At 35.9% G+C, this 24,814-nt stretch overlaps 1 protein-coding gene across 1 annotated transcript; it reads right to left on the minus strand.

Moving 5' to 3' along the window:
• Nucleotides 1–250: 250 nt before the first annotated feature.
• LOC109032558 (E3 ubiquitin-protein ligase TRIM37) lies at nucleotides 251–23,912 on the minus strand. The gene is made up of 18 exons (XM_019044747.2): nucleotides 23,663–23,912; nucleotides 22,589–22,857; nucleotides 21,496–21,706; nucleotides 20,067–20,383; nucleotides 15,151–15,360; nucleotides 12,394–12,573; nucleotides 11,690–11,804; nucleotides 10,905–11,074; nucleotides 10,063–10,264; nucleotides 9,811–9,946; nucleotides 8,290–8,368; nucleotides 7,125–7,270; nucleotides 6,445–6,502; nucleotides 5,690–5,799; nucleotides 5,220–5,350; nucleotides 3,956–4,094; nucleotides 3,368–3,452; nucleotides 251–2,460 (listed from the first exon to the last, which is right to left on the minus strand). The coding sequence occupies exons 1-18, from the start codon at nucleotides 23,711–23,713 to the stop codon at nucleotides 2,445–2,447; spliced, it is 2,625 nt and encodes an 874-aa protein (XP_018900292.2). The 5' UTR covers nucleotides 23,714–23,912; the 3' UTR covers nucleotides 251–2,444.
• Between the last annotated feature and the right edge of the window lie 902 nt (nucleotides 23,913–24,814).

Consider the following 24,814-nt stretch of genomic DNA (forward strand, 5'->3'; position numbering starts at 1 on the left):
TCCACCCAACAATGGTTGCTGAAAGGGTTGCAGGAACGTTGTTGACCAATTGATTTTGCAGTATTGACTTGAAGAATCCACCACCTGTATTTAGTTAAAATTATTGAGAATTCTCGACCAGTTTAATTCGGGATGACTATATCTTAAATTCACTGAATCTATGGGAGTTTTGCATCAGTTGCTCTACATTAAGTGCTACTTACAGACTTTTTTGAGAGGTTGAGTCAGTCACCAATAAATGAACATGAGATCGACAAAACTTGAAAACCAGTATAATGTATCTTAAGATAGTTCCAGTGAATTATCGGCTACACAATACTTTACTTAATGATTCAAATGGAATCCATCGGAGATATGTATCATAGTTTTGAAACAAAAATCATTACAAATGAGATCAAGCTTCAACTAAACAATAGATATATATTAATATTAATAACAATAGACACATTGTGGAAATCAACTTTTAGGTCATTGTGTGATGCGGCCTAATGAGGTCAGTTATTGAGGCGAAGAGGCAGATAAATTTCAAATTTCCAAGACGCCAAATGTTTCTGACGATTTTGGCGCTTCCTTCATGGCAAAATTTCTGAATTGCTTCAGTGTCTCGAAGTTATGAATAAAATAAAAAAAAAGAAAAAGAAATTGATGCCATTTGAAAAGAAAGAGTCTTTAATTTTAAAATTTCCTCCACCAGTTAAACTGAATAAAATTGAATAAACGCGAATATCGAGATCTAGCATTCCATGCATTTCTGTTGAAGCGCCATAAACATTTCTACGACTTAAAAGATTTCATTTTGTTTTTACTCTTTCGATATCAGATGTTTCTTTAGCTATAAAATTCAAATAAATATTGAGAACACTGTGTGTATTTGCCATTTTAGGGCTCAGTTGAGTTCCTCAACGCATCTATTAAAACAGAAGTGAAGATAATTTTACAGATATTGTGAATTTAAGAGAGCAGAAGTTAACAATCTCATCCGGGATCTGGGTAAATATGCGAGTTATAATATATGCGATAATCTATTGGAAAAGACTAAAATTCCCTGACTTTTCTCACAAATTCCTTAACTTTCCCAGTTTTCCACACTGCCGGCAACCCTGCATTGATACATGATGTAAGCATGCATTCACAGATAGAGCAATCACAGAAAAAACTGGAAAAGATACTAATGCAGGGAATGACATCATCTTTGGCATTCTTAAAAGGGCAGTGTGTCAATACATATTTGGCCCAAGAGCTTGAACATCTTAACCATTCTCATTACTTTTTGCTAACCTCTAGGGTCATCAGCTAAAGTACGATTCAGTAAGAAGAGCAACCAACCCACACTTTTCCGCAAAATACTAAACCCAGTTACATATGACTATACTTAATATGTTGGTGAGATCGTTTCGTCAAATTGAGGAGAACAATATCAAATCTTAGAATGTACACGACAATACAAAAGGTAATGAGAGTTGAACCTATTCTACATGGAATATCGACGGTGAAACTACCAAACCACGTATCTCGGTTTGCGGCGTCGCAGACTTCCTGTCATACTTTATTTTTTAAATGAAAAACTACTTAACATCCAGTCTTGAAAATTTCTGTGATTTTTCCTCTTTGTGCGGAGAAAATTCCGTGAAAATTTCAAGGAATGATATGGATTTGGTCTACTTCAAAAAAATAAAATGTGAGCGTAGATTTTTAAACACCGCAAACGAGATACGTGGTTTGGTAGTTTCACCGTCGATATGTACTAAGCTTTTGATATGGTGGGTGATAAAGTGTGCTACCTTTGTGTGTTCATCTGTAAGTCAGACTTTGAGGCCGAATGATGCTTTAGTGCATTCAAGGCGAGCTCAAGCAAAGTAAAAAAAAAAAAAATCTTTACTTTTTTATATATTAAAACATTCTAAACTAACTTGAAAATAGTATGTCAAACTGACTTGGTTAGATTGGTACGTTATTTCAATCGAAGTTCAAAATTAGTTCCATCAAAGCAAGTTCACTAGAGAAGATGAAACGTTACATCAAATACAGTTCAACAGATTTGCTGATTTTCTTTTGGAGCTCAACAGATATTTTTGCTATCTAAATCCATGGACTCATGCTTCAAATTTTTTAAACGGCTAACGTATTGCACTTGGACTCGACTCCTAGAAATGTTGACTAAAGGAGTCTCCTATAAAACTAAAAATACCCTGTAGCAGGATAAACATGAACAACAAAAAACAGTCTTGGAGGGTGAAAATTCTAACATATACCTATTTGAAAAAGATCAAATATGATTATCAGGACCAAAAATTATTCCGCAAGGATGAACTTGTTGAGAAAGAAAACTCCATATGTTACAATCTCTTTTACCAACTCAGTGCTGCGTCATTGAAGAGGAAGAATACAAATTCAGGAAATACATGGTGCAGACCTTTTAAATATTAATACTTTGTGGTAGTCCTTCAATTTCCAGAGGAACTGAAAAAGAAAAAAAAAATTAAAGGTCTATTGACTGCTTATCAATTTAAAAAAGAACAAAACACAAAAAAACAGTCTTCTGTAAAAAAAAATATAAAGCAAAAAAGTTGCTGAAAAATAGGAAAATCTGGTACTTTATCATATGCCTAATTTTACTGCCTTACTAAGATTTTATCAATCATGATAGCTTACAAAGTTTTGTACGCTTTTGGACGAAGACGCTTTAAGAGCATTTGAGTCTTGAATGTTTTGGAAGTAAAAATGCATTCAATGTACGGGAATTTAATGTATTTTTCTCTCCAAATGATCCTCACACATTTTAGCTGTCAGAATTTCAAAAACTCCGCATTTTACAATTTGCTGCCAATCTCAAGATGAATGTTCCTTCATGTATTTCTTCCCCTTGGTATTGGGTATAAAATCTAATATTTTTTTTCCTTTTAAATTTCAAGTGTTTCAAGACTTAATGGGAGTCAGAAATTTAAAAATTTAAGAAACATAAATTGGATTCTGTAAAATTTTTCTGTTTCAAAACTTTTTTCGGAAAGATAACAAGCAATTTACACTTGTTGTCTCCCATTTGTTAAGCTTCAAAATAAAAGCCTCTACCAGTTGCTAAGTTGCTTAAACAAGGACTAAAATCCTAGGGCTATTCAGTAAGTTCTGTATCCATTTCTATCATTCCACAAAAATCCTCTGGTGTACTACTGCTACAGCTCTACTGCATTTGTGCCTGAATGCGGCTAGTCAGACATGTACTCAGCTTTTAAAATATTTTTATTTTTTTTACATCAATTGATTTTTTTTTAAATAGCATGGAAATTGCAATAGATTACTGAACGCCTCTCATACACGGACTGAACTCATATTATTTCATGTTTGCTAAAATATATCAGAAGAAACATACCTGCAACCACGACTGGCTGAGTTGTCCTTTTCAGGAGTATCTAGGTCCTGATCACTCCTCATTCGTAGCTTATTTTTTTTCTTATCTGCAGGAAGAAAAAGGTAAAAACGGCTGTAAATTTTGACATTAAAAATGAAATAAAATTCAATTCAAGTAAATGATCTCAAAAACAATCCTGTTGATGTTCCCTCCTTCAACTCAGATTCACCGGCCAATTTGATCAATGGTACAATTCAAAACAAAAAATAAAACCCCCTTTTAAGGAACTTTTGCAGCAACATATTATGAACTGTCTCCAAGGTGATGGGCAATTGTTAAGCCTCTCTCCATCACTCTGGCCCACCTCTTCCTCTGCACCAAAAGAAGTCATCGCCTCTTTCCTTTAATTTTCCTTTGCCTTTCTGGCTTTATCAGCGGAATGAGGCTCTGTTATCATCTATAAATGCAGACTGTTTCATGGTATGCTAGCAATTAAGCTACAGTTTGCATAATTATTTGTCTTCTAAGACTTTAATGCTTTACTGTTCACTTAATTCAGTTTTCCTGTAGGCAAACTTATTGAGTGATAAGATTCCTTTAAATTCTTACCAACAGCTTGAGAGCTGATTCCACTTGCGTCAACCTCCTTGTTTTTGGACAGATATTCAAGGAGTTTACTTTGTGGTACTCTTGACTCCCCAGAATCTCGTAAGAGTAACAGACTTCGCCAAGTTTCGCTATTGAATACCTGAAGACAGATAATAAGAAAACTTAAAAGGACGGTGACAAAATATGATTTTGCGTCCTTAGAAAGTAAACCGATCCCATTACTCCTGTTTGAATGAATAATGGGCGAGTGATAAGAGTCAGGATGTTGACATCTTTTGCTTAAATATTAAACCACCCTGTGAGCTAAGAATGAAGATATCATTGGTAAATCAGACGAGGATTAGGAGAGTTATAACGACGTACATGGATGTGTTGAAATACACAGGTTTAGTGGGAAATGCTGCCAAGTGACGTTATAGGGCAGTCTATTTTCTCAACTTCAAAGTAACTTCCCGCGGTGATCCTATAGTAGAAAAAAAATTGTGGTTAAGTCAGCTCATTTAATACTTTTGCATGAAGCAATACAATTGTATCGTGCTACTGACTCATCAACATTGGTTTTAGATTAGACTTGACAAAATCTCCATGATTTTGGAAAAAACTCTGCGAAGAATTATCCTACTTTGAGAACCAATGATAGAGATATGAAAACTGTGTTGTGACAATGTGTGTTGATATCGCATGCCACATCTCGCTTGGAATCACTGATCACAACTCGCCGTTTTCAGGCCAAGAGAAACAATCACTAAACTAAACTCTCATAAACTAAGTTCACGTGACTATTTCATCTGCAAAAATAAAAACTTACAACGTTATTTTTTTAAATTTTGAGGGAATGTATGTCGCATTATAAGAAAAATTCGAAGACAATTTTAAACAATAATTTTGATCAGCTATTTTACAATAAATGAAACAAACTGCATTGCGCAATAAGGAGCTACTATTTCAGGCTCATTCATGGAAACGCCAATCTATAAGGACACATATATGGCACATACATTGTTTCTAAAATGAATTCAAATTTGATTAAAATTTCTTGAAGATGTACAGCTCTTGCTTGAAGAAAAAATTGCAACATCTGGATGTTAATGGAGAACTGAAGTAACATATACATATCTGGGTTTGTTAGATTTTAGATCAACTTACTAAGACTGGCAGTAGACTAATTATAAAAGCTGAATGAAAAAAAAAAAATCACATTCTAAAGCAAGAATAAGTTCAATAAAACAAACATAACACAGAGAAGAGAATTTTAGAAACTCACTCTGTTCGGCGATAAAGAGGGAGATCGGGATTTCGAATGATACCTCCTTCTCGGTCGAGGCAAGGGCTTAGCCTGGGGTTGCACCTTAGAATGAGATTGTGACTGAGGTATGCCTTCATCATCTGAGTAACCTTTGGATTACAGGAAGCAAAAATTATTCACAAATAAAATATTAAATATTTGTAATTTAAAACCAAAAATTACAGCATTGGTTACCCGAAGTTTTCTAAAATCCTTTTGATTTTTTAAGAGGTTTAGAGGATTCATTTACTGGAAAAAAATACTGGTGGTGATAGATTTTCATACATTACTGGCTGGTATCAAAATCATCTTATTTGGAGAGCGATTGGACTCTAAGCTCGTTTGAGCTTAAAATTGATTTAACTAAAAGTTATCTTGTTGTTAGTAAGGAAAAAGACAAAAAAACAAAATAAATACGGAATTTGACTCTAAAAGCAAAGAGGACTCACTTGTTTTACGGTTTTTCAAGGAATTGATTAGAGCTGTTGAATAATAAAGTACGGATTGGTCCGTCTCTTTCTTGATGCCAGAGGGTGACACGGAAGGACTTTCCAAATCTCTGAAAAAAAAAGAAAAAAACAGAACTGGGTGAATTCAGATGATTTATGAAGTTATGACATTTTTAAAATTCAAAAGAAAGCAAGACACCAAAAAGCACTAGAAAAAATGAAATTTGTTTCCAAAACAAAAAGTTTTTAAAAATAAAATCATCGCTTGCCAGGGACTAATGGGACTGTGAAATAATTAGTCTTTTACATACTTGAAATCTGCGTGCAAGAATTAATTGTATGAAGATAAATAAGGATCCTGCCGAAGAGAAAGCACGAGATTCACCAAAAAAAATATCATAAAGGACATCAATTAAGGAGAGCAAAGAGAGTAGATTTCCCACTTCCCCTCTTCAGAGATTTGGAATTTGACCATTTATGAGAGGTTCTTGTCAATTTCAGCATATTTTTCAAGATTTTGGGAAATTTTGCCCCCATCTGTTACACATTAGAAGGCTACAGGACAGTATAGTAAGCTTAAATGCACGCATAACCAAAAATCAATTGTTGATGAGAAATCTTTAAAATTTTTCAAATTTTCTGAGAAAGGCATTACATACTTGGTCTAGGTTATCATGTACTTGGGCGTGAGGAACTAAAGTAGAAACAGTAAAGGTATAACAGTTGAATGCAAAGAGGAAACATCAAACACTTACGAAAAGTCATCAGGCACTGGTACAAGCCGTCTGCCTTTGGTTCGCCCAGGCTCAGAACCTTAAAAAAGAATTCTCGTCATTAATAATCCTCATAATTTTAATATCCTTAGCATAATGATACAAGTAAAATGCACTTCATTAGGAAGTCTCCTGTGAGGAAAAAGTACGGATACACTGAGAAAGCATCAATTTTGAAAGGTTGGTACAGAAGTACAGAAAATGAGCAAATTTTTCATGAAAAGGTACAGATGTAAGGCATTTTTGTGATGAACTTCTATCAGCGTAAAATCTTTACATAAGTACGTAAAAAGATAATGAATAAAAAATCTATTAAGTATTTTAAATTGAGTGCCAAAACGGTACCGGACTGTAATGACACGCAATAATTTTAAATGACACATTGATTTGGAATGAGATTAGCAGAAATGTACCAAGTCACATTTGGGAATTAATGATTTGGAAGGAGTTTTGAATTTAACGAGTCGTAAATCTCCTGCCAAATTTTGAAGTTGAGAGAAAATATTTTGAACAGGAAATCAGTCGTTAACTTTATCCTTAATATGGAGTCATACGAAGGAATACATCTTCCAACCTTCTTTTCTCCATTCAAACTTGATGCGACTTGCTGTGTTTCTTTTCAACTTAATTCATCTGTTGCACGAAATAAAATTTATACTTACTCTGCATAAGCTGTGAAAAAAGTAGGTTATCATAAGGACCTCTTTTTGAGGCTTGATCTGACAAAAACTTCGAAGCATCATCTTGGAAACCATCATCACTTCTTTCTTGAATCTCATACAACAACTGCATTAACATCAACTCATCTCTGTAAATATATAAAGGGAAAATAAAATAAATTTCCAATTCCGGAAATATCCAACTTGATCTAAAAAAGCGGCCAAGCACTAAAGTTTGTGCAGTTTTGGGATACTACATGTTCAACTATCTACATGTAAAAAATATATGAAAGTTTCAGAGGATAGAGACAATATTAGAAGCTCTAAACCAACAAGGAGAGAGAAAACTGAAGGGTACTAAAAAAGACTTTAAGATCACATAGAAAAAGTTATGAGAAAACTAAATGACTGGAGTTAGACACAATCTAATCTGAACATTTTGTCTAGACTATGAATGAAGAAATAAGCATGAAGAGCTCTGTCGTGCTACGCAAAAACGCCGTAAATCCATCAAGATTTTCCCTCGTTTTTTAGAAATTAACACTTTCTAAAATAAAAACTGTTTTACCCATGCACCTCAAATTTTCAGGTCAAGTTCTTGATAGTATTAGCGAAAGAATCCTGTGAAAACATTGTCCCAAGGTACACAAGTTTTTCTGCGATGATACATTGTTTCCAAAAAATGTAAAATGGCGTTCACGGCGTTTTTGCGTTGCACGGCAGAGCTATTGTTGAAGATCAGTTCTTACTTGCTGATTAGTTGACAAAATTTTTTAAATGATGCTGAATCCTTGTGAAAATTCAAGTAAAGGCAAGTTGTTTGAAGATAAAAATATTTCAAAGGACAAAAATTTTAAGGGAAAAAAGGTTAGAGTCTGCACGAAGTAAATCCTTGACTAAATTTGACAAATGCGTTTCTCAGATTGCAACGTATCAGATCTGTACTCATGTTTTATTCTTTAAAGGAAAACAATCCAATGGTTCCTATTGAAATCTTTTGTGAATTGTTTTCATGCATTCTAAAATGATTACGTAAGGAAATAATTAATTATTTTTTTCTGCAGAAAATAAGACATGACTAACAACTGACAAGAAAGGTAGCAAAATTCATCACAGAGTGTGTGTGTGCGTGCTTAATATTTTGAAAATACAATCAAATTCTACTAACGCTAATTTAGTGGCGCACTCTTCACTTCCACTTTTGTCCGGATTCCTTTTTGGAGGAGGACACTCAACATCATTATCGCCTGAAACAAAATTTAGATAACCAAAAATAAAACATGTGTACGTTTTTTTCTCCCACTGACAACAATACACAATATTGAGGAGACAGACTCAAATACATGCCCAAATCGAGATTACTGCCAGTTTACAGGGAAAGATAGGTTGGGTAAATTGGCCAACATTATAATTTTTTAGAGGTTCTGTGCAACTTTTCCACACAGTTGGACCTGAAAGTCTTGAGGAAGGAAGCTTCAGCACTTAGGGTTGTTCCAACGCGCTTGACCCGCATTTGAACTGCATTCCAACTTGCCTAATTTATTCGGATTTTTTGCTTTTTAAACAGAGAATCAAACATTATGACGCCATGAAACTTTTTTGTTTGTGAATTTCCTTTCAATAAAGAACAATATTTCTTTTAAGAGCAATAATTATTTAGAACAATATTTACATTTCAAGCCTGAATGTTGTTTGGTTTCCTGTTTAAAAAATGAAACGTTAAAGAAAATTAGGCAACGCCTGATATCGCTGAGCTAAGAGCGATTGAATCCCTCCGTTCAGCAGACCAATGAGGGCGAATTCTGATCTAATAAAATACATTGGAAAGTGACAGACTCCATCCATGATAAAACATCCATTTCCTTTTGGGTCAAAAAAAAAAAAAAACAAGCAGTTCCAACGCCAAAGCGTTGGAAGGCGCTTCTTTAACACTGCGCATGCGAGGAACGTTTTCATACGGCCAAGCGAGAGTATTGCGGACGGACGATGTATAACAAATTGCCTACGTGAAGGTGGTCCGGCAGCAACATACCCGCCGCTAGTCTCTGGAAAACAATAGAAAATAGTAGTTGCGTACGTTGCCAGCGAGCGCATCTGTTTCAATTACCTAGCATCGAGTCGGGCCTCTAACTTTCTATTCTCTCTGACATAACCTTAAACCTTCAACCCAGAGCCGCAAACAGCTGACGCTTGACGATGCTGCGCCGAGAAAATGAACCAATCACAAAATAGTACAGTAATACGTCACTAAAATGAAGAGATCACGTGACTGTTCGTGATTTTTTCGAATCAATCTGAAACTACAACCTCGAATATGAGGCATTTAAGCATAACGAAGCCCCGAAATAGTTTAACCAGGTAGTACGTCCGTGCGAGATTGTTATGCTTAAAAGCAAAACATTTCACGAAAACTTTTACGAATACCAGATGCAGAAAAAAATCAAATTTTCCCGGGTGTACCAGAATGGCGTCATTACCCATAAGGCAAAACGGTATGTAGTATAGTACATGTTACATCGGGGGAGTCGAACGGCTGGAAAGGGCGCATCTGGTACCCAGAAGCGCCCAAAAAGGATGCTGAGTATGAATAGAAAATTAGACATATTTAGTAGGGAGATTGAACTAAAATACGAAAATCTGTTTCGCTACTTACTACAGGAAAAACAATGATACAAATTTGATTCTCTACCTGACATCGTTTCATCATCAACATCATTTTCATCATTGAAGTTTTCTTCCAAGGAATGTCTGACAGGGGATTGGCAGTTGTTGTTGGCGTTTTCTTCCTGAGAACCTTCATTGTCACTGAAGAACCCAGCAAACTCCTGTCACAAAGAAGCATTGCAGTTATCACACCGTTGATTGAAATAAACGAAAAAGAAGAAAAGTAAATGTATTCATAGTTCTTTGTTCTTGCTTGAAGACATTGAAGGGTACCTACCTCACTATCACTAAATGTTGGACTGGCTAGTCGAAGAGAGTTTATAAAAAGTTCTGGCGATGAGACAGAGGCAGTGAGAGGTCGAATTTTCGTAGGACTTTTGAGGGGGGCGCAGGCATTCAGAATCGGTACAATACTGTCATTTTCCCAAGATGCTGGTTTTGTTGATGTTTTGGAAGTGACTTGAGCGGTCTCGCATGATCTGAAAAAATTAGATAAAACGTGAAAAAAAAATCATAGATAAATGAGAAATCTAGGAGCCAATAGGGCACTTGAAAATTTAAACTGAAGTTAAATCTTAATTCAGTCCAACAGCATGCGAATCACACTTCTAGTGGATGGAAAAACTTAGCAATGATAGGAAAAAGAATGGTATGGGAAAAACTAAAAACTATTACTCTTAATTTCAAAGAGTAAGGCGCATATGGTAGAAAACCTTAATTTGTGTGACAAAATTCATAAAATTTCGAAAATTTGTGTTACATGCGCAAAACGCTGTAAAAGTGATGTAGCCACAAAATCCACAGTTCACTGATGGCGAAGATACTCAGTCACAAAAAATCGCATAAACGCAATCTAGATAGCGAATAATGCACTAAGAATTAATAAGCAACAGTTTGCATACTTTTCAGGCTGTCCTCAAAGACACGTGTTATATGGAGCGAAAAATTGCGGGCCTCCTTACGGAATTCCTGTACTTTATCAGTATTTCTGAACTTCCTGGATTTTCTCGGGCAGCAGACACTAAACTTACCAAAAAATCAAGAATAATCATTTTATTTTCAATTAACACCACTAGATAGACAGGAAAAGCTTAGAGGATAGAAATTGTAGAAAGTTACCTGGGAGACGAAACTGGAGGTTCTGCTAAGCGTACAGAGTAGGCGGAGCCAGATGGAGAGTCCAATCCAGCTTCACCGGTCACAATGTAGTTATTATTGTTGCTTGTAGAATTTGAAGAGCTACCTTTTACAGCATTCATCATGTTACGAGAAGAGTCAATCACCAAACGCTGAAAAAAGTAGTTAATAAGAGATAAATAAAATATTGGAAAATTTACTTGAATGGTTTGCAGTAATCACAGAGATAGATCTACTAATATTTAAAGACATATAAGAAATCAGAGAGGATTGTCCTAATTTTTTACAATATTTTAGAGAGGATTTTCCTAATTTTTTACAATATTTTAGATTCACTTGGATCAATTTCAAGAAACTGGATTTGTCAAGGCGAGAAATTAGTTATTAGGATTCTGAATTAATTTTTTGAGACATTGACTATTCATTATTAATTATTAGGGACTTTCAATACTTCCAAAGAAAAGAGAAATGATTTTTTTCTTCTTCCCAGGCAAGAATTTAAAAAGAATCAAAACTAATTGAATTTGTTCAAATTTCAGTTTTGCTTTTACACTGTAGAAAAAATCCAGGTCATATGCTAAATGATGCAAATGGTGCTAAAAAACAGCTGAAATCCAAAACTTCAAGTTGTCACTTTCTCGGTGCAATCTATAGCGCAAAATTAGCGGAGACCACCAACATATAAATTATTTTCTTTAATAGCTTTGAAACCTTGAACATGCATAAAATCGATCGACTTTGAAAGGAAATTTTCAGGAAGAACTTACAGCTTTCAGTTCATTTATTTGCTGAGCTTGCATGCTTTTTATGGCCAAAAGCTGTTGGATGTACCACTGCTGGTCACGACATTTTTGGAAAAATGTAGGAGGACGAACTTGAAACCTGAAAAAGAAGAATTTTTTAAAATGCGGGGACTTTCCCATTTCCTTACAAAACAAACTCTCAAACTAAGCCAAATATAAATGGTATATATGGTCCACTTTGCCTTGTCCAGAGTTTAAAACAAGCTGATTACCGTGCGCTCTTCCTGATACGTAAGTAAGAGTATCAGTAACCTGTTTGTTTTCGCATCAATAACGGCGTCAATAAGGGGGTGAAAAAATGGGTTGTCGGTCGAAGACTCGAAGTTGACATAATTTTTTAGCCTCATTTATCGATAACATTAACTATACAATGTTGCCCTCATATTTAAAAAGAAGACATTCCTTTGTCTATTTCTTGACATTAAAAACGTAGGTTTTCTCTATGATTGCATTTCTGCTGAGTGTTTATCTATTTATTATTTTTATTTTTACAATTGGTGCGTGAGCCATGCACATGGCTATGATATAGGTCAGGTTGAATTTATCTACAAAAATTAAGAGGAGGTGAAAGAACTTATCTCAAAAAAATCAAACTTGTGCCCTTAGACAATCTGTGAGTTAGTTTAAAATAATTTAATTGGTCTTAGAAACAAATATAGGTTGGATACCTTAAAATCAGTGTATCGTGCTCAACATTCAAGTATCCTTCACTAGCCAATAAATCCAATCGGAAAAAACGATTATAGCCCCAACATTCACCGATTTCAAAATCTGAGGCAAACTCTCGGACAATGTTTTTACTGGCGTCACTGGAGCCTTGGTGTATCATTTCTACCTGGTATTCGTACCTGGGAAAATTGAGAAAATAAATGACTTGGATTGGAATGAACATTGAACGGAGCAATAGAAAATTTCCATTAAAATCTTCATTTTCTTGATTTTGGAAAAATCAAGAATTACGCTACAAAATCTCCAGAAAGTTCCAGAAAAAGGAATGAATTTCACTTTGAACAATCAGTGACTGCATTTTGCATAATAGTTATGTGTCTTGGATAACGAAACTCAAGGCGCTCTGAGAGAGATCTTAGACCAAAATTAATTTAGTTCGTCCAATTTAGCTTTCTGTTTTTTGCTGCATCCTCTGAAACTTTCCAGAAAAAAACCTGATTTTCTGATACAAGTACACAGCAATAAATTAATCAAGATATCGGATACTCAAAGACATCAATGCCCAACCAGTGAAAGGATGAAAATAACTTTCAAAGAACCCCGCACAGAGCATGGGCTCAGCGGCTCTCGGTGAAAGTTGATGAAACTTTAATAGATTGTTATAAAGTTCATAATTAAGGGAAAGCCAAAAAATTAGCTCACTTTTACTAGTAGAAGCTGAGATATTCGCGATTGAACCCGGACTATTTTCTGTGCGGTGGAGGTAAATGGGCGCTCCGCGTCGCCGTCGCCTTACCTTGCTCGAGCACTTCGGCCAGGAAACCCCCTCTCCCCACCAGGTAGCTACGATGTCGCATTGTTTACACTCACAAGGGGAACTTACGGACCTGCCGCCTCCGATTGGGCTGAATTTTTTTTTACAGACTCAATGAACCAATTCTAGAGGTTAAGTTGAGCCGTTTTCCCGAATGCGCAATAGGAAGGGCGTAAAAAATTCCCAAAAGTAGCGTTTTCGGCGTGTGATTTGGTCATGCGGCGCGTGGCAACACTGAAGCAGCCTCTTGTACCGCTTTATCGGCCTGAAGGTTTCAGCGGAGTCCGGAGCCCTACTGCACACGTACTGGCTCCATGATAGTGATGTCCCGGGTTCGATCCTCGACTTTTTATTTTCCGCATGATCACGTAACATTTTATTTTTAATTCTTCATCCGCATTTATAAATCAAGCAGTTCCGATCACTATCCCCCCCCCCCTCATTTTACGTACATTTTCCCCCGATATTTATTCACATTGACCACATATAATCGTATGAAACTTCATTGACATAAATTAATGAATTAAAAAGCAAAGGGCTAAAATAATGTGTTTCTTGGTGACCCTTGCGTACACATGGGTTTGGGGTTGCTCTTTGATTTATTTACACATTACATATTTTTCCAGGAAAACATTGGGAGATAATGTAGTAACAAATAAGGTTTTCTTTTGCTTTTTAATTCATTAATTTATATCAATGAAGTTTCATACGATTATATGTGGCCAACGTGAATAAATATCGGGGGAAAATGTACGTAAAATGAGAAGGGGGGATAGTGATCGGAACTGCTTGATTTATAAATGCGGATGAAGAATTAAAAATAAAATGTTACGTGATCATGCGGAAAATAAAAAGTCGAGGATCGAACCCGGGACATCACTATCATGGAGCCAGCACGTGTGCAGTAGGGCTCCGGACTCCGCTGAAACCTTCAGGCCGATAAAGCGGTACAAGAGGCTGCTTCAGTGTTGCCACGCGCCGCACGACCAAATCACACGCCGAAAACGCTACTTTTGGGAATTTTTTACGCCCTTCCTATTGCGCATTCGGGAAAACGGCTCCACTTAACCTCTAGAATTGGTCCATAGAGTCTGTAAAAAAAAATTCAGCCCAATCGGAGGCGGCAGGTCCGTAAGTTCCCCTTGTGAGTGTAAACAATGCGACATCGTAGCTACCTGGTGGGGAGAGGGGGTTTCCTGGCCGAAGTGCTCGAGCAAGGTAAGGCGACGGCGACGCGGAGCGCCCATTTACCTCCGCCGCACAGAAAATAGTCCGGGTTCAATCGCGAATATCTCAGCTTCTACTCGTAAAAGTGAGCTAATTTTTTGGCTTTCCCTTAATTATGAACTTTATAACAATCTATTAAAGTTTCATCAACTTTCACCGAGAGCCGCTGAGCCCATGCTCTGTGCGGGGTTCTTTTGATTCTCTACATTTGATTTGGGAAAAATTTTCAGAACCTGTCTTACTGTACAATGACAAAACTTCATTTTGGAAACTTGGTTTTTTAGATGTTTGTTTTTTTGGTACCACTACTTGCAAAAACTTTAAACTTCTGATGAGTTAAAACTTACAGGAAATAATAAACTTAACGACACGCAATTGAAAAATGTTATAAGAAGTATGTTTACTATGCAAAATTCCAGAATACAGGATATTAAGGGCCTAACTGCAAAACCACGTACCTTTGTTTGCGACTTCCTGCCATTTTTTATTTCTTCCTTAAGAACTAGTCAAAACGATTTCATGGATTCCTTCCTCTCTTAGCAGGGTATTCCGTATAAATTTCAAGCTAGAAAATTGGCTTCTTTTCCTTCAAAGGAAAAAGGAGCAGCCATTTCGAAGAATCGCCATGGGCATACATGGTTTTGCTTTTTCACTGTCAGTTATTATTAATATATACACTAATATATCACTTATATATTTTCCTAGGAATACTCACTTGGAAGTTTCTGGTAATCCAGCGCTGAGTTCCAAAAAAACTGACAGGTATTTGCTACGCACTACACCATTTCCATCTGGATAGACCTTCAGGCGCCAACAGAGACCGTTAACATAGAGAGGATTTGAATAAACTGGATCAGCTTTATGTTGTAATTCCGTGAACTGCTGCATGATGAAAGTGCAACTATCGTAACATGGAACAATTTCACTGAAAAAATAAAATACACTTTAATGGAAACTGATCACCTGAAGAAGCGGAACTGGTTATGGATTAAACAAAAAAATGTAGGTAATTCTAGCAGTTTTCATGTGACCAACAGAACTTAAAATTGAGAGAATTATGGAGAATATAGCAAGAGGGTCATTCCATATAGAACCTACCAGCCATGCAACCGCCCGACTCGGATTTTGATGATAAATTTTTTTCTTGATCAGACCACCAAATAATGAACTTCTGCAAAATATTAGGTCTCAAATCGAAAAACTCACTGAGATATGAATTTTGGAAGTTTTAAGAATTTTCAAGAAAGAGACGTTTCGAACTTCCGAGAAAGAGAGGGTCATTTTCCCCAAAAAAATTCACCGCGGGCCCATTTTTCGTCGGATAGAAGTGAAAATTTGACACAATGTCCATGAAAGTATGTAAATTTGAGAATAAAATGCATAAAATGTTCGACTTCACTCATTGATGTGCTGCGGTTGATAGTTCGTTGTGATTTTGTCTGATTTTAGCGACAAAACCTTCCCCTCTTCAAATGCTCATAACTTTTGAGCTGCAAGTTATTTTTTGCTCCAATTTTTTTTAAAATGCTCCTAAGATTATTAGAAAGACGCCTAAAGAACAATTCTGATGGCGTTTGGGGCTTTAGTATCTTTTTTTTTCACTTTTGTTCGAAAAAGGCCTAAAAAACTGGAAATAACACCAAAATTGTTCCGATAATCGACCATTACCCTGAAAAGTCAACTCAAAAATCGCTCAATTTTTGCCTGAATGGTCCTTACTGTGTGTACAATATGTTTGAAAAATAAAATCAATGGTATTTTGGGTTTATATATCTTTAACTTCGAGTTTTTTCCGAAAAAAGGCCAGCAAAACTGAAAAACACTGAAATTACACCAATTATCGGCTCTAACGTTGGAGTAGCAACTCAAAAATTGCTCAATTTTATACTGAATGGTTCTCACTGCATGTGAAATGCGTCTGGGGAATAAAAGTGATGGTATGTTGGGTTTCCATAACCCTTTTCCCAACATTTTTACTCAAGAGAGGCTCGCTCAACTGAAAAAAGCGCTAGGAAAATCTCATTAACCGACCACTACATTGAAAAAACAATTGATTGGGGGCCCAGATTTTTCACCAAAGGACTCTTGTTGTATGGGAAGCACACTAACTTGAGGAGTGAATATAGCAAGGGATTCACTCTTAAAGGGAGGGAAAAAATATGTACAAAAATCATGTATTTAGATATTTTGCGATAAAAAAATAGAATGTTATCAATTAAGTAACTGTAAGGTTTGCCCTTGATTTACTCAATTCAGAACTTAGTTGCTTTTTCAACTCGAAGCATTAAATTTACTCCAAAAAACTTTTTAATTCACGGACGCGGATGGATACATAAATGAAATCTCAAAGTTGTTTTCTTCCTCTGATTTGGATAGAACAAGCCCAAAGAACCAATGCCTATCACGCGCACACGCAACAACGAATTTGTTGAGATTTCTAGCATAACTTTAACTTACTCTGGGTTAGAGTAATTATTCAGGGCAATCAAGATCGTAATCTATATCAGCAACAGTCTAATTTATAGATCTGAAAATTCAAAAGTTTTTTGAAGTAAATTTAATGCTTTGAGTTGAAAAAGCAACTAAGTTCTGAATTGAGTGAATCAAGGGCAAACCTTACAGTTAGGTACTTCATGGATAACATTCTATTTTTTTAACGCAAAATATCCAAATACATGATTTTTGTACATATTTTTTCCCACCCTTTAAGAGTGAAACCCTTGCTTGAGATGTTGAGGAAATAAATAGGTAACTCAATTTTTCAAAACTACAATTACAATACTTCAACTCTAAGTCAGCATGAATAACCTCCCTCAATTTTTAACAATTTAATGTTCTGATAATTCCTATTAGAACTTTTTATCTTTTCCATTAATTTTTGTTTCAGAATACATTTGAAAGTTATTAACCTCATTATGATGCCATCCAGGAGTCAGTAAATCACATTTAATGTGAATAGGGATGCTGTCAACACCTTCTCATCTTTTTGCCTTACATTTTCGAATATTTCTTATTAATTTTAGAACACTCATTAGTGATGGCTGGATTTCGTCCACTTTTGTCTTCGTCACCCCTATCTCCCAGCCATCACCAAGAATCACCCATAAATTTAATTACTAAACTTGCAGCTGATAACTACATAGATTATAGCCAGCCAATCTTGTGTAGGCTTGTTGTCTCACCACCCGTGACCTCAGCAAGTCTATATAAGCATGCGCTGCCCTAAAACCTAGGTCTGTCTGTCTTTTCTCATCTCTTAGACCCCAGGTTCTTTACCATCTAGACCCGTACAAGTACGCTTGTGCCCACTCTCCCCTTCTAGCACATTTTCTGAGTGACTATTTTCTTTACTGTTTAACTCTTGTGATTCTGTGCTATCTCTTTTGACTCAGTACAGCTCTAAATTTCATCTCCAAAAATTCAGTGTCTATAATTCTCAATCCATTCTAGTAGTTTGTTGATTCTACCTTTTATTAAAAATCAACTGGTGCCAAACGGTCTCACAAACTTTCAACCCGAATTTGAGTCTATCACCCGTGACATACTCATATTCCATAACAGATGCCTATCAGTTAAGAGATACCTACAGTTTTATTTCCTTACTTTAAAGCCGATCGTAAAGATTGGAGTGAAGGGGAAAACTACTACAACCAAGAATACACTATATTCACTCCTCAAGTTAGTGTGCTTCCCATACAACAAGAGTCCTTTGGTGAAAAATCTGGGCCCCCAATCAATTGTTTTTTCAATGTAATGGTCGGTTAATGAGATTTTCCTAGCGCTTTTTTCAGTTGAGCGAGCCTCTCTTGAGTAAAAATGTTGGGAAAAGGGTTATGGAAACCCAACATACCATCACTTTTATTCCCCAGACGCATTTCACATGCAGTGAGAACCATTCAGTATAAATGTGAGCAATTTTTGAGTTGCTACTCCAACGTTAGAGCCGATAATTGGTGTAATTTCAGTGTTTTTCAGTTTTGCTGGCCTTTTTTCGGAAAAAACTCGAAGTTAAAGATATATAAACCCAAAATACCATTGATTTTATTTTTCAAACATATTGTACACACAGTAAGGACCATTCAGGCAAAAATTGAGCGATTTTTGAGTTGACTTTTCAGGGTAATGGTCGATTATCGGAACAATTTTGGTGTTATTTCCAGTTTTTTAGGCCTTTTTCGGACAAAAGTGAAAAAAAAAGATACTAAAGCCCAAAACGCCATCAGAATTGTTCTTTAGGCGTCTTTCTAATAATCTTAGGAGCATTTTAAAAAAAATTGGAGCAAAAAATAACTTGCAGCTCAAAAGTTATGAGCATTTGAAGAGGGGAAGGTTTTGTCGCTAAAATCAGACAAAATCACAACGAACTATCAACCGCAGCACATCAATGAGTGAAGTCGAACATTTTATGCATTTTATTCTCAAATTTACATACTTTCATGGACATTGTGTCAAATTTTCACTTCAATCCGACGAAAAATGGGCCCGGGGTGAATTTTTTTGGGGAAAATGACCCTCTCTTTCTCGGAAGTTCGAAACGTCTCTTTCTTGAAAATTCTTAAAACTTCCAAAATTCATATCTCAGTGAGTTTTTCGATTTGAGACCTAATATTTTGCAGAAGTTCATTATATGGTGGTCTGATCAAGAAAAAAAATTATCATCAAAATCCGAGTCGGGCGGTTGCATGGATGGTAGGTTCTAAATGGAATGACCCTCGACACATTTAATTCACGCTGCTTAAGCTGGTATAAAATTAGTGGAAATGGATACATATGATAGTTTAGTCTCCAAAAGTCACTAATACATTTAAACTTTTAGTTTTAAAATGATGACCAACCAAATCAGTTACAATGAAATCTATTCTAATATATTTGAACAGCTTACTCATTAAGAGATTAAGCTTAATTCATTAAAAGCTTCTTATGACAAAAATTTGCGGGAACAAAGAAAATGTTGACTTGATTAACTTTTCATCTTAACCGTTTTGCAGTTTTAGCACTAAATTCATTTACCATAATGAAAACTGAAACCTTGAAATTCACCAAACTGATTAAGAATGAAAGAAAAAAGACACTAGGCATTTTTGTAGTGATTGAATCAATGATTTTCAAAGTAAATAGCCGATGTCTCACTTTTGCTAACCTCATTGATTTAAAAGAACATAAGTAGTTGAACTCTTCTCTGGCATAAAATTGCCTTTGATTCTTATTTTCTTTGACTATATTCTGGAAAAAATGTGAAATTTTTCTTCTACATCAGCAAATTTCTACTCTACGGTTGAAATAATCATGAATTGTCTTTGGTGGCGTTCTTACACCTTGCCTGATGGAATTTGCTTGTATTGAAGAAAGGTTCCACCGAAAGGATTTTTGCCTTGATGAAAGTTCAACTCATGAACTTACCAAGCTTTCACTGTAATATCGCAAAGAAGGTGGTAACATTAAAATTTTTAAAAAAGATAAAGATAGGAAAAATAGAGCAATGGCCCTGAGAACAATTTTTTATTATTTTTGCTGATCCGTAAAAATATTATTTATCAAAATCTTGTATGATGCATGCAACTGACTTTTCTGGCAGAAAAAAAAAACATGATAATGCTAATTCAGATATCAATCAATGTTTAGTGGCGTCACCTCTGAAAGTCAGCAGGAACAGGAGCAGTAACGAAGCTGGCCATAGGTTTTTTTCGTATCTGGTGGATCGTTTGGGAGAATTCACTTGACTGATTGATGAGCTCTGATTTAGAGCGCGAATACAACTGGTGCTCTATTTCAAGAAGCAGTGCTTCAAGCTGCTCTGTCTCTGCTGATAGTACATTTTTCTGGCCCATCAAGGTTAACAGTTTATTCTTCAGCTGAGAATCTAATCTTGCTATCATTAGCTCCACTGCATTTCTGATTTCACGAACTCTTTCATCCTTTGCGACTCGTACAGAATCCACATTGCGATTCTGGAAACAATTTGAGGAAAAAAATGAATTATACAATTTTCATCTAATCTTCCATCAAGCTCTAGAAGAAGCTCAGGACTGTTTCTACTTTCAACTATTCTAATTGCTGATTTGATAATTGCCCTCTTTTCGAATATTACAGGATGCCTGCAAACTAAGATAAAATCCATTAGGTAATGGTAATTTACCATTTATGTGGAGCACTTTATTTAATTTTAAGCCCCTTTTCGAAACCTTGTGCTTATATAAAAGTCAATGTAAAGTCTTCCTGACTGCTTACCCGCATGCGGACCTTTTTTCATTTAAAAAAAGAGGTTAGTTATGTTTGGTAAACGGCAAAGATATTGACCCCACTCCAAGCAAGAATGTGACTTATCTGAATGAGCTGTAGTGTTCATATGCTGTTACTGAGTTGAAGGCTATTGCTAAATGCACAAACCCCTATGGCATCATTAGATCTGATTACTTCAAGAGTTTGATAGCAATGCTTCAAAAATTGGTTTTGTTGTCAGCTGTTATGAATACATTTTGAAACCAGCAACAGTGATCCAAAATTAAATTAAAGATAGGAACTAAAGTCAAAAATTTTCCTGAGGGTTCATCTGCTCGCAAGGCATCTTAGAATGGCCTCTAATAGTGACTAGAGTTAGGGTTGACACACAACTTCAACACACACACTTTCACCACAACTTTCATTTTTAAAAGGAAAATTTCTAACTATTTCCTTTCGCTTTTTCCAAGTTTGACTGATCAGGAATATTCTCCAAGATCAGTTTTATTCACAGGAAACTACACGCCAGCAAAGCTTGGAATATTTAGTCTGGGTGACAAGAGCATATTGATGGTTAAAGTGTGAAACCACGTATCTCCATTTGCGGCGCTGCAAACTTCCTGTCAAACTTCCTTTTTTCTTTGGAAAACAATTCAATATAACTTCATTAAAACTTCCTTGGTTTTTTTTTGCCTCTGTTATTACAAGATTTTGTGAAAATTTCAAGCTACCAAAACTTATATTTAAAATTAATAAAATACCTAGGAGCCGACATAATGAAACACTACGATGGAGATACGTGGTTTTGCACTTTGAACATTGATATAGGAAATCTACTGACCACCTCCTGGACTAGACTTATGAGTTCTGAATGTCTCCGTTTGAGTTGAACAACTTCTTCCTTTATTTGTGAATAGTGTTGTTCGTAAACTTCATCGAGGGGTTTGAATGTGTGCCCTGAATGGTGACCTCCCCAGAGAGCACACTGGTGGCAGATGCACTTCCTACACGTCCAACAATAAACCGATAGTTTTTCTTGATGTAACGGGCACCTGGAACAGGCGAATTTTCAACATGATTTAACATATTCCAACAGTCAAAATTTTAATTTTTGTTTTGAAACCGATTGTGAGTTTTTAGGTAACATATCAATGATGATACGAGTGTGCGGGCCATGAAAATGCAGATCTCTTTAATTGTGAAGTCAGGATCAAGGAGATGATAATAATAGTACTGCCCTTTATAAGTACAAAAGTTTCACATTTTCGCCAACTCTTTCATTTTATTTAATATTTAAAAGTGAAGAATCCGATCATAATTATTCAGGTAGGTACAAATTTTTCAATTTTTAAACTTTTAATTATTAAGAATTTTACTCAATCAAGTCATTGATTTAATTTTATTTTCGTAAATATGATTGGAGCAGATCTAATTTGCAGAAATGAATCATGATAAAAGCACAGAATTTTTATTGATTTAGCATAATTTCAAATTTTGGATAGTTCATTCTTCATTCCCTTCCTACACAAAATAAAAAAATTGCTACATGAACGTTCCCCCATGTTAAAAGTCCGTACAGCAACTCTGGAATGTTGGTGTGAACACTTTGGTACTGCAATCAATGTTGTGAGGATGTTGTATTAACTGCCTTAGTGTTCGTATTGACATTCCAGAGTTGTTGCATAGAGTCCTAACATGGCAGGATGTTATTCAGCAATTTTTTTTCAGTGTACATTCTGTTTCAAAATGTTTTAAGACAATTTGTGAAGAGGCTCAAAAACTTTACATCGCTTGGTGTAAAGTAAGTATATGGTCATGCTAGGTAATTGAGACAACTTGAAAATTACAACAGTTAAATTGAGAGCCATTCTAATCTGATTTCACCCTTATGATGAAGTGTTTGAGTTGACAACAGTGAGAAAGGAAAACTATACCTATCACACTCCGACTCTCCTTTGTTTGAGGCGGCACTGGAGACTGCTTGTAACGTGTCAAGCTGTTGGGTGACTTCTTCAACCCATCTACAATTCACCAACTCGCTTAGAAGAAGACTTGCGCGGCAATGAGGACACTGCTGTTGTTGCTGCTCCATCAGCCAACGTCGGATGCATAAATAGCAGCACAGTTTCGAGCAGTGAGGACACAAATGTGCATCTCGAAGCTTCTCCATGCAGATGAAACATTTGAAGACTTCTGCCAAGGTCTGGAAAATTGAGTTGGAATAATGAATAGATGACATCACTTTAAATTGAAATTACATTAAAAAAATTCATGAATGTCAACAACGCACAAACTTGAAAAAATCATGCTAAGTAGGGCATTTCTAGAAGTCATTCAGTTACTTGTACATTTTTGTCTCATACCTGCAGAACTGCACAGGGAAACATGATGCATTTTTGGGGCAATACAATCAAAATATACAAAGCCTGGTTAGGGAATGGCAGGTTTTTCTGTGTGGTCTCGATAATCAATTTTGATTCATTTGCTTACCTAACACTTTTTGCATTTGTTGATATTTTGCTGTTGATTGGATGATCAACCAAATTTAATCCTCCTTGTAATGTAACAAGCTAAGAACTAAATGGTAAGCAGCAATCTCCTCGGCTCCCTTCTGAACCCGAGCCAGCTGATGTCCCATCGTGATACTAAGGAATACCTACTTACTTTCACTAACCAGAAACTAGAGAATCTTCGGTTTTGAGTCCTCTGAACAAATCAATACTACATTTTCAAAGATTTCCATTTAGCCACTTTGATACAAACTAGCTGTCACATCAAATTCGTTTTTGATGAAAGTACTTAGTAAAGTGTGTGCAATTCTTTCTGTGTTAGAGGTGGTTTTCAAGTCTTTGCGGACAGGGATCTCGCATTGAGAGTAAGATACGGCATCACTAGCATATTTGTCCTGTGGCAACTCAATGCTTCTAGATTAAAAGAGGAAATCTAGGCACCATGTGAACGAGGCTGGAAACAAGGAGGTGGGAAATTAAACTCATGTATAAACTTACCTCCACACTTTGGTCATCTTCAGACTTGAATGATCTGTCTCTACTAGCCATGATGAAAAATCCAATTGATATGCCTCGCCGGTTATTCTAACTCCGAGAAAAATTACGAGAGCCCGCTATCAAAGATCCCTCGACTACGTAGAACGGAGATAAGAATCTGAACACAAACTCATCACGAAGAAAATGTAGAGCGAAAAATGAGATCAACAGACAGAGATTTTTGGGTTGTTATGCTTTTGAGAGATGAAAATGATAACATTGCTAAGTTGCAAGACTTGCCCACTAGACATCGCTTCCTTGCTGATAGCACCAAGCGCGCGAAAATTCAAATTGACGCGCTTGTGAAGTCTGTGCGCTTTCATCTGGATAACGTCTGGCTGATTGAGATCAAAATCAACGATATAAAAACTATCGTTCATTAAAACTATCAAAACGTCTGGGTCAATTTTCGTATGCCAATCTTGCGCATTACCTTTTAGTAAACTCGCCGTCCAAAGCTAAGTGGATACAGTAATACATTTTGTAAGCTCCCCATTTTATTCCAAGTTCAGAAAATTTTATTTTACGGAAAAGAAGAAAAAGCAGACATCGGCGCACGTCTTTCACACCGTAAGAATAGGCGAGAATCAGACAGCATGAATTATTTCCACGTGGAACCCAGGAACCTTAGGGGTTTCCACCCCTTGAAAATATTCAGACTTTTTTGGTTAAAGTACCTAAAAATCATCCCCCAGTCCGAACTTAAATAAGTTTGACTTTTATATTTTTTCAGAGATTCGGAAAACTTATTCGTTTAGGAATAATAAGGGAGCAGAAAGAATGACACACGGTTAAAAAGCTCAAAGTTACACCTTCATTTATTTTTCATGTTACGAACTTACGAAGGAAGCGTTGCATTAGTTTACGATGTTTTCCTTCTCAAAAAGGCTATCATTCCAAGTCGCCTTTCGTGTTTCAAAACTATTGCACGGGGTAGCACTTACAAAAAAAATAAGAAAAAAGAAAATCAGAAAAAGAATGCCTCTTTCACGAAAGATTGGGAGAAACAGGGCCGGATGTAGGGGTGGCCATATATGGGCCGCGGCCCATGGTGGCAAATTTTTTTACTTTCTCGTTTTTAATGTAGGTAAAAAAATCGGATTCAGAAAAAAA

This window comes from Bemisia tabaci, chromosome 8 (assembly GCF_918797505.1).
Source record: "Bemisia tabaci chromosome 8, PGI_BMITA_v3".
Lineage (NCBI taxonomy): Eukaryota > Metazoa > Arthropoda > Insecta > Hemiptera > Aleyrodidae > Bemisia > Bemisia tabaci.

Coding starts and splice junctions, on each gene's coding strand:
- LOC109032558 (XM_019044747.2), bottom strand. CDS start 23,713: ATGGCTAGTAGAGACAGATCATTCAAGTCTGAAGATGACCAAAGTGTG. Junction 4,095..5,219: donor CCTCTTTATCGCCGAACAGA/GTGAGTTTCTAA, acceptor ATCTGTCTTCAG/GTATTCAATAGCGAAACTTG. Junction 3,453..3,955: donor AATCAGCTCTCAAGCTGTTG/GTAAGAATTTAA, acceptor TTCTTCCTGCAG/ATAAGAAAAAAAATAAGCTA.